The sequence below is a fragment of the Priapulus caudatus genome, unplaced genomic scaffold, assembly GCF_000485595.1.
Source record: "Priapulus caudatus unplaced genomic scaffold, Priapulus_caudatus-5.0.1 Scaffold600, whole genome shotgun sequence".
NCBI classification, from domain to species: domain Eukaryota; kingdom Metazoa; phylum Priapulida; class Priapulimorpha; order Priapulimorphida; family Priapulidae; genus Priapulus; species Priapulus caudatus.
The window spans coordinates 153,078-162,677 of NW_014577661.1; the positions used below are offsets into that span (position 1 = coordinate 153,078).

At 47.4% G+C, this 9,600-nt stretch overlaps 3 protein-coding genes across 3 annotated transcripts in view; 2 read left to right on the forward strand and 1 right to left on the reverse strand.

The window, feature by feature from the left end:
- The window catches only part of LOC106812009 (tyrosine-protein kinase JAK1-like), a 19,679-nt gene extending 19,059 nt beyond the window's left edge, over positions 1 to 620 (forward strand). The window contains exon 19 of the mRNA XM_014815761.1: positions 586 to 620. Within this exon, the coding sequence (XP_014671247.1) occupies positions 586 to 620 (35 nt within the window). The remainder of the gene's footprint in view (positions 1 to 585) is intronic.
- Positions 621 to 683: 63 nt separating this feature from the next.
- Positions 684 to 7,079, forward strand: LOC106812021 (fibroblast growth factor receptor-like). Its single transcript, XM_014815771.1, has 6 exons — positions 684 to 720; positions 1,678 to 1,844; positions 2,399 to 2,581; positions 3,573 to 3,705; positions 4,759 to 4,778; positions 6,800 to 7,079. The coding sequence occupies exons 2-5, from the start codon at positions 1,681 to 1,683 to the stop codon at positions 4,768 to 4,770; spliced, it is 492 nt and encodes a 163-aa protein (XP_014671257.1). The 5' UTR covers positions 684 to 720; positions 1,678 to 1,680; the 3' UTR covers positions 4,771 to 4,778; positions 6,800 to 7,079.
- A 636-nt stretch (positions 7,080 to 7,715) lies between these two features.
- Positions 7,716 to 9,600, reverse strand: part of LOC106812023 — a 9,826-nt gene continuing 7,941 nt past the window's right edge. Inside the window, exon 3 of the mRNA XM_014815775.1 lies at positions 7,716 to 8,808. Coding sequence (XP_014671261.1) covers positions 7,990 to 8,808 — 819 coding nt within the window. The 3' untranslated portion in view covers positions 7,716 to 7,989. The remainder of the gene's footprint in view (positions 8,809 to 9,600) is intronic.

Sequence of the window (9,600 nt, forward strand, 5' to 3'; positions counted from 1 at the left end):
GGGAGAACGCGCTCTGCGCGGGCGCCCACGACACATCGTGCAGATCGTGTGGCTCCATCCGTCGACCGTACGTTACGCGGGGAGGCGAGGGGAGATACGAGGAGGAGGACAAGGGAGGGAGAAGATACGCATGCTCGCAGCGGTTAGTGCATATGTTTGAGACCGTTGTATACGTGGGGGATTGGTGTGGAAGCGAATAAGGTGGAATATGGAGTGGAGCAGAGTAAGGCGTGACGTAGAGAGAGCCGGGGAAGCAGAGTAGGGGAGGTTGGGGGTGAGTGAAAAGATGGAGATTGCGTGCTGCGCTCACACGCTTAACCTGTTACGCGTTACCGCTGCGCGCTCAAACTAAGAAAACGCTCGCGCAGAACATTTTCCGACCATTAGCTTGTCCGGCGCCAGAACACGGGACAACGTCGCGCGTACGTCGTGCGAGGAGAAAATTTGGCGGCTTATTCGAACGGGACGACGACGTGCTCCCTGGTGCGAATATGGCCACCGCACACATTGTTGCCCTTTGCCTGTGCGTGCTGTGCTAAATCTGGCCACATTTCGCGGTTATTTCGTGACTTCGTTTGTTTGCAGCGCGAAGATTGCATGACGTGTCTTATCTGGAGTAGCGCTCGCTCGGCTGTCTGTGGGGACCGACTGGGAAGCGACCGCCGCCGACGGGACTATAAAACAGCAGGATCAGCTTTCTTGCGATTCGACATCGCAAAGGTACGAGTTGATGTCGCTCTCTCGTGCTTTCTCCTCGTTGTTCTCTCTCTTGTTCTCGCTGCTTCTCTTTCTCTCTGTCATCTTTTCTCTCTCTCTGCTCTCTTGCAATCTTTCTCTCTCCTGATCGTCTGCTCTCTTTCTCTCTCTCTCTCTATCTCTCGTATTCTCTCTCGCTCCCTCCCTCCCTCTCTCCCTCCCTCCTCCTCCCTCCCTCCTTTCCCTCCTCCCTTCGCCTCCCTCAACTCTCTCCCCCCTCTCTCTCTCTCTCCCCCTCTCTTCTCCTCTCCTCTGTCTCTCTCTTCTCTCTCTCTCTCTCGCGTCTCTCTCTCTCTCTCTACCTCTCTCTCTCTCTCTCTCTCTCTCTCTCTCTCTCTCTCGCTATCTCTATTCTCTCTCTCTTCTCTCTTCTCTCTCATCTCTCTCTCTCTCTCTCTCTCTCTCTCTCTCTCTCTCTCTCTCTCTCTCTCTCTCTCTCTCTCTCTCTCTCTCTTCTCTCTCTCTCTCTCTCTCTCTCTCTCTAACAGGCCAAGAAATCCTTAAGAACAAGTCCATTGTTATCATTCTTACTTTTTTCTTCATCACCATTCACAAATGTAATGACCAGTACCTCTTAAAATTTATTTGATTGTAACGTAACCGTGAGTGAAAGTCTCTCACTCGTCAAACGTCAAAGGTCAAAGGTCATGTCACTTGTCCTGCACTCCTTGCTAAGACTGCGAGCATCGTGATTCGAATTTTTCATATTTTTAATAATCATTTTTTTTATAAACTTTCTCATTGGCGCACAATTTCAAACGTCCGAAAACGGTTTAAAAACCTTAACCACTGTGACGACCCCACCGTGATCGTGACCTTGATCATGACCTTAATCATGAGAGCGTCTGCGAAGTTCGCTGCTGCCGCCCGTTGCCGCGACCTTGAGGGTCACCTGCGTTGTCGTCGTCGTCGTCGTTGCAGGGCATGCGCTACCTGCACCAGCAGCAGGTCGTTCACCGCGACCTTGCCGCCCGCAACGTGCTCGTCTTCAAGGACGACTGGGTGAAGATCACCGACTTTGGGCTGAGCCGGCAGGTTGAGAGCGACTACTACATGCTGCAGACTCGCCGCGGTCTCCCGCTGCTCTGGTAGGCTCGCGCTCGCACGCGTTTAGCAGAGATGCCAACCACTACGATTTATCCGTATTTTATACGAATTTCTATTCCTTTTGCATCACTACGACCAGTTTGTATCAAACTACGAATTTCACTGGGATCGGAAAAAAAAACATTTTTTGTCAATTTATTGTTATTTTTTGTCAATTTATTGTCATTTTTGACCCCCAGAATGCAGGAAATTGCATCTCAGAATCAAAAAATTTTCCGGGGGGCATGCCGGACCCCTCTAGCAAACTCAGGTCACTACGTGACCCTCGAACTACTAATTTGATGGCCAGAAACTACAGATTGCTTCAAATATGTGTTGGCATCTCTGGTTTAGCAGTCACGATGCGCGAAACCTGTACGTACGTGTACGTGCGTGTATGTATGTTTACACACACCTGTAAGTAACGTCCGGAGTGGAGGGGTGTAATCTCAAAGAGAGATCAATTCAACGATTTGCGGTCATCTCGCTTCGTTCGCGTCGTTAGCTTCGTTCGTCGGCGCCGCGCGTTCACGCGAATGTTCGCTTGTCTCCGCAGGACGGCGCCCGAGGTGAAGGACGACAATCGCTTCTACAAGGAGAGCGACGTGTGGAGCTACGGTGTCACGCTGTGGGAGGTGTTCAGCGACGGCACCGACCCGATCATACAGCACGACGGCGACCCCAGCGGCAGCGGCACCATGCTGGCCAATCACACGGCGTTCCTGCGTCACGGCGAGCGGTGAGTCACGACGGGTGAGAGACGGCAGGGGTGCGGGCGGGCAGGGGGGTTTGTGTCGTAGGTTGGGTGAATTATCGCTAGCTTAAATGTATTTTAATATGTATTAAAATATATGAATATTTTATATTGTATATTAATATATATATATATATAGATAGATATGGTGATGGCCTATCTTACTATAAATTGGGGAATTTCTGTCTGTGAGTGTGTCCAGCTATACGTTTCCGCACCGCTCAACGGAACGGATCCTCTCCAAACTTGGTCGGAACATTCTACAGAATTTTTTTTCACAGTTTTATTTTTTTTACATTCCACGTTCAAAAACAGTAAAAAAGTGGGAAATTTTTGCAACTTTTGAGCGCGGGGCAACGTCACAACACGAAAAGACAATGGCAATGTAAAAAACAATGTATAACCAAAGTCGCTCCATCTAATCTAACCAGAGAAATGTTATACATTGTTTTTACATTGTTTCTTAAATGGAGAGCATTTCGTTATAACATCAAAGTTTCCACACGGCAAAAAATTGGTTATAACAATTAAGTGCCCAGCTAATGCCACCAAAAAGAAAGGCATCACTGACACGTCGAGATATTAAACATCGACAAGACAACTACCACGATAAGTTCTACGTCACTGCTAGCCGCGTGGGAAGTACCCTGCAGCTAAAGATTGTAGCTGTAGACGCCAAGGACACAACTAAACGTTCCATCATGAACAATGTGGTCTACACAGAAGTTCTGGCCACCTAACGGGCATGGACTAGTAATTAATAACTTAGTATGCATATGTTGGTAGCATTATAATCGATGATGGTATGATCGTAATCATAACCTATAATTAATTACCTAGTATGCATATGTTGATGTCATTATAATCGATGATGGTATGATCGTAATCATAACCTATAATTAATTACCTAGTATTCGTGGTTCGTGGGGGTAGATACTATAACCGACTGCTCTGTGCTTGTTGTTTCATCTCGCAGGCTGCCTAACATCGATGGCTGCGCTGAGCGAGTGTATGCCCTCATGCAGCGCTGCTGGCAGTGGGACAAGCACATGCGGCCGACCTTCCCTCAGATCGTCGACGAGGTATCGCAGTGGAGGGGGGCGCTGCTGGTAAGATGAGCGGATGTGCGGGCGAAAGGAAGTGAGAGGGGGGGGACGCGTAAAATGAGGGCTGTGAAGGAAGAGGGTGTGAATTAAGTTGGTGTTAAGGAGTGTAAAGAGAGCAGGGGTGGTTGTGTAAACGAAGGCTGTGTAAGAAGTATGGTGAGGGGTAAAGGAGGAGGATGCGAAATGATGCTATATAAAGGAAGGGGGTGTAAAGGGGTGTTTGAGGGAAGGCGTGTAATGAAACGGAGTGCAAAGGAAGGGTTTGTAAGGGAAGCCTGAGATGCCACTCTCTAAATGCAAGAATCTAATTGTTACATTGGCTACCGGGATTTCGTGGCAACGCTGTATCGTAAATAGTTTGTACATACGAGTTGTGTGTTTATACGTCTATTGTATACGTCTTTATCTATATACGTAATACAGCAAATGTAAGAACGTATTTGTGTCTGTTTACCAACGTGAGTTTTTAGCTTGTAAAACAATCAAAATTGACATCGTCATTCATATATTAATCCATTTTAGTCACTTGAATTTATGGTTTCTCTCCTGTTATATCTATATGTATCATATAGTCGAGTTTGGTAGTAAACAAATTTTAAATGTAGCATATAATTGTGTATAAGTTGTTACGCGTGTAGAAAGAAAACACAATCAGTGATGTGTCGAAGATACTATCAATCTTTCTATGATAGGAGAGTGTTTCTATTTACTATCATCTGAAGTGTTTTATAACTTCTTAATGTGCCAATATACTCGCTGTGTTATTTTCTAAAAACATTTTTATTGCTAAATCTATATCTAGATGTGATAAACGGGAGGGATAGTACTTGTTTCTATGTGATGGGAACTCTATCCAGTTTTATAAACAAATATCAGTTGCCTCATAGAACGTTATTGGTTAGCTTCGTTATAAATCTGTAGCACTAGTAGAGTGGTGTGTTTTAATTCAGTCTAAGACTGCAACTGCCACGGCTAAACGCGCGGGATCTGATTGTATGTTTGCTTTTACACATCTGATATTATATATTTAATATCTGGTATTTGCTCTTTTCGCAGGGGGAGAGGTGACAGATCAGGTATTAGACGTAATCATGTTAATGTGATGTGTTGGATTTGCATGAAAATATTTATTTGTCCGTTGTTTTTGAATGGCAAGCATCGTGATAGACCCATGGATCCAGCTTGTTTGGTTCAAATAATTCTAGAGTAAATGTGACGGCGTTGTTTTTCGTTTATTTTTCATTTTCATCGTTCGAATTGATACGCAATAATTAAGCTGTTGTTTGAAATTGAAATGACAGCAGATACCTATATCCTCACATCTTAATTGTAGTCATTTATTTCTCCCATTCCTACCCCTTGTTTCCTTACACCATTCTTTCCACTGTTTTCCTCTTTCAAACTCCATAGCTGCCCCCTCAAAGATCATTGCATACCCCAGCCTTCCTCTCTTACCACATTACTTCTTCTAACAGCTTTACCTCTTTACCTCGGTAATGCCTTACGTCAACCTTCCTACTCATGTTTCCCTCACCACATTATATCCCCAGCCCTTTACCCCATTACCTCTTCATCTCCCCAGTCCTTTCTCCTTACCAGATTACCTCCCCATCCTTTTCCTTCTATTGCATTGTTTTTTCCCCTCCATACCTTTTCTGGTTTGCCCGTACTTAGGCCTGTCATACCTTTATCGCGTTGGCTGCAGACCGTAACCAGTATTGGCATACGCAGTTTTCCCTCGTTGTATCAGAGACGCACGTAGAGATGCATGTTGCAGACACGCTGCCTGCCAGACTGATTATGTCTACTAGCATGATGGCGACCCTACGATTTTGTTTTCGTTTTTACCTCACAAACTGCATCTGCTTGTTTCACTCACCGTGTCGTCGACTCGTGTTTGCATGAAAGGGGGTGAAATGTCGGAGTTCAATTTAGTTCGTCAACGGTGCACGGGTTACCTTGTGGGCTATGGTTGTTGTCGTGGGTGTGTGTGTGTGTGCGCGCGCTCGCTCATGCGTGCGTGCGTGTGTGTGTGTGTGCACGCGCTCGCTCGTGCGTGCGTGCGTGCGTGCGACCGACCGTGTGTGTGTGCGCGCGCTCGCTCGTGCGTGCGTGCGTGCGGGTTTTATGCATGATTTTGAATGTCTTACTAATACATCCTGCAAGGAAATCACTGCCATTCGCGCAATCTTTGCGCCCTGTCGATTTCATTCTTGGCTATTCGTGGCTCTAATCCTAGATATATGACAACACGCTGTAATGTAGATAAATCTATTGCTACTATTTGTGTTAAACATCAAGTGACACCACGACGTACGCACAAATTACATGCGCTTTATTGATAAGATGTTTTAAAGTTGTTTATTTAGTACGTTTCATGTTGTTTTTAACATCGTTTCGTAAACTGCAGCTCTAGGGTGGGCACGCATTGCGATGGGTTTTCACATAACCCGAATCGACAGGGAATGTAGTGAGTAGGCTTGTATATTGGTGGTTCCCTTGCTGGATTTACCTCGTGTGGTATTTTATTGTTGCTATGGGGTGACTCGTCACGCTCTCTAGCACGCGACGCAGACGTTTTTACCCGCCATTTTCTTACGTGCGCGATCATTCAAGGTCGATCCGAATGACTCGCTTGCGGTGCTTTGCTTAGATAGACGTCGTGTTAGCGTCCGTCATCCCATTACCGAGCCGCAATTACCTATCGCTTCGCTAGTATAACTCCGGGATGCCCGCTAGCCGAGTCGTGTCTGAGTGTGGAACGCGTAAGTCAGCACTAACACTGGGCTGTGTGTGTGACACACGATGTTCGAGAGACTTCTACGTGTTCATTGCGGGAGAAGAGACTACCGGGCACGTGACCAGTAGTAGACGTAGGCATAGATATAGACATAGATGTAGGCCTGTGTAGATATAGACGTAGATGTAGTTGTAGACGAGCCGCTGCCACCGAGGCTGGTTTCGCGATTAAAATTATAGACATCAGGTGAGAGAAGAAGCGCCTTATACTGTTGTGAATATCCAGAGTAAGGTAGTATAATGGTACATTCTGCTCTCATTAGTTCATGCGGCGGTCGCACCGTGTTTTCGCCGACAGGTGGCACTGATAGCAGCGATGCGTCCAACGTTCACCCACCGAGGCATCGGCTGCATTTTCTGCGCGCTCGAATTTCACGAGAGCACGAACGAGAGGCAGGAGGGGAGAGCATTGCATAGAGTCGAGTACTACCGTATTACGCGCGGAAAAAATTAGCCTACACGAGGTAAAATAGCCGTGGTTACGCGACTACACAAGGAAAGATGTGTCGTCTCCCTCCCTCTCCTCTCTCTCTCTCCTCTCTTGCCATCCTTCTAGCGTACTCTCTCTCTCTCTCTCTCTCTCTTCTCTCTCTCTCTCTCTGCTCATCTCTGCTCTCTCTCTCTTTCTCTCCTTGCTCTCTCTCTCTCTCCTCTCTCTCTCTGCTCTCTCTCTGCTCTCCATCTCTCTCTCTCTCTCTCTCTCTCTCTCTTCTTTCTCTCTTCATTCTCTCGTCTCTCTCTCTCTCTCTCTCTCTCACTCTCACTCTCTCTCTCCTCTCTTGCCATCGTTCTAGCGTACTCTCTCGCTCTCCGCAGGGCATCAAGAGAATCAGACGTGCACGCGTGCATCGTGCTTCTTCTACCACACCGGTGTTCGTAACCGTAGTAGAGAGAATATATCGTTGTTAGGGTTGTCATTGTGTAACTCTGTCAATATACAGGAGCTGCAGAACGCGACCGTCTCGTGTAACGCTGTTGTCGCCGCTGTTCGCGATGCATTGAAATGTAAATAATAAACAACGAAACGTGTATAAAGTTAAAAAAGACATTCGTTCATTTTTTATTATTTCTTGATTAAGATAAACGATGCTGGCGCGTTGATTGTTGAGAGTGATAGTTTGTGAACTAGATGCGAAGTACGCGAGAGACAGACAGAGAGATAGATAGAGAGAGCGAGAGTGAGTGTGAGAGAGAGAGCAGGCGCGTGTGTGTGTTCGTGCGCGCGCGTGTGTTTGTGTGTGTGTGTGGGGGGGGGGGTATGTGCGTGTGTGTGTGCGCGTGCGTGTGTATGCAATAATCACAGAGCTCTATATCATTCACACAATCATCTGTCTATCGCCTGCGCATGTAAGTTTTATTCAAACCACTGCATAAATCGTGCTCAAGCGGCGCGTAGTAGTTGCTATCGCGGGTTTCCTTTAATGCGTATGTATATAGATGATGGTTTACTATATATGCAGCCTTAGCGGCAAAGACTTCTTCGACACTTTAGGGCGTAGTATTTGCCTCCGTAGTTGCCTCTGTTGTGTAGGTACTGCCGGTGGCAGTTGCGTCAGTGACAGCGTCAGTAACGGTTGCGTTAGTGACAGCGTCAGTAACGGTTGCGTTAGTGACAGCGTCAGTAACGGTTGCGTTAGTGACAGCGTCAGTAGCGTTTGCGTTAGTGACAGCGTCAGTAACGGTTGCGTTAGTGACAGCGTCGGTAACGGTTGCGTCAGTAGAAACGGCATCGGTGCCGACGTCAGGAAGAGAGAAGCTAGCTAAGGTGGGGCCACCTGGCGCTGCTGGACTGGTCAGGCGTGGTCCTCTGGGTGGCATGCGTGTAGACATATCAGGTCCTCCAGTGTGCATAGGTGTGGACATGTCAGGTCTTCCAGTAAACATACGTGTGGACCTGTCAGGTCTTCCAGTAAACATACGTGTGGACCTGTCAGGTCTTCCAGTACGCATACGTGTGGACATGTCAGGTCGTCCAGTGTGCATAGGTGTGGACATGGTAGGTCTTCCAGTACGCATACGTGTGGACATGGCAGGTCTTCCAGTATGCATACGTGGGGTAGCAGCGCATTCAGGTCCTTCTGGGTCATTGCACACCGCCATCATGCGGTTGCAAATATTACCATGCTCGTTTCCTTGATTGTCTTTCTTTCTCTGTCCGTTTCCTCTGCCCATACTTCTGCCTCTTCCTCTTTGTCTTCCTCTTTGTCTTCCTCTGCCCATTCTCTTGTTCCGCTTGCCGCCTCTATTTGAATCTCTGTCTCCCCCGGCATCGCCATCGTTGTCGTCACCGTCATCCATGTCGTCGTCCTGTTCAACGGTAAGATGTATGTTAGCAGGTTCAACCTTCAGCGAGCGAAAGCGCTAGCAAATATTTCTGTAAGTCTATGCAACGTAGTGGTGTTTTTAGCTCGGCTGACGAAGTCAGATGCAGCTTGTAGAATCGCATGACTGTGCGTCCGTCCGTGCGTCTGTGCGTCCGTCAACAGTTGGGCACAAATCTTAACCGCTCGACGTACGGTCTTGATATTCGGGACGTCGGGGGGGATCGCGAAAAGGACTCGGGATGTCGAATTTGGGGGTCAAGGATCAAAGGTCGAGATGTGTCAATGGCGGGGGAATATTTCCCCCTTAACTTGAGGTATAGGAGAAATACGGAATTGCGGCACAAATCTCAACGGCTCAGAAATCGGGAAAGATTAGATATCAGTGACGTGCGAAGAGTATGTGTCTGATAATCGTTTGACCCTCAAGAGGAGGGTTAAACATGGATTTGATGACTGTTAATAAAGGACTGAACTGCTTTTGCTATTAAAGCCCCCACCCCCCACCACCACCACTACGCTCGCGCTCGACGCATATCCATGATAACGTTAATATAGCGAAGTCATTAAAGTTTTTATCTAGAATGAAGGGCACCGCAGACCGTAATCAGTTGTTGTTGAATGTATTGTGAATATCGGAAGCGCACGCGCGGTCGGACACGCACACGCGCGCACGCACAGACACATACACGCGCACGCACAGACACATACACGCGCACGCACAGACACATACACGCGCACGCACAGACACATACACGCGCACGCACAGACACATACA

What these genes read in the sequence shown, in the direction of transcription:
- LOC106812021 (XM_014815771.1), top strand. Translation starts at nt 1,681, where the DNA reads ATGCGCTACCTGCACCAGCAGCAGGTCGTTCACCGCGACCTTGCCGCC. An exon ending in CGCGGTCTCCCGCTGCTCTG is followed by an intron (nt 1,845 to 2,398) that starts GTAGGCTCGCGC and finishes TTGTCTCCGCAG; the next exon opens with GACGGCGCCCGAGGTGAAGG. An exon ending in TTCCTGCGTCACGGCGAGCG is followed by an intron (nt 2,582 to 3,572) that starts GTGAGTCACGAC and finishes TTCATCTCGCAG; the next exon opens with GCTGCCTAACATCGATGGCT.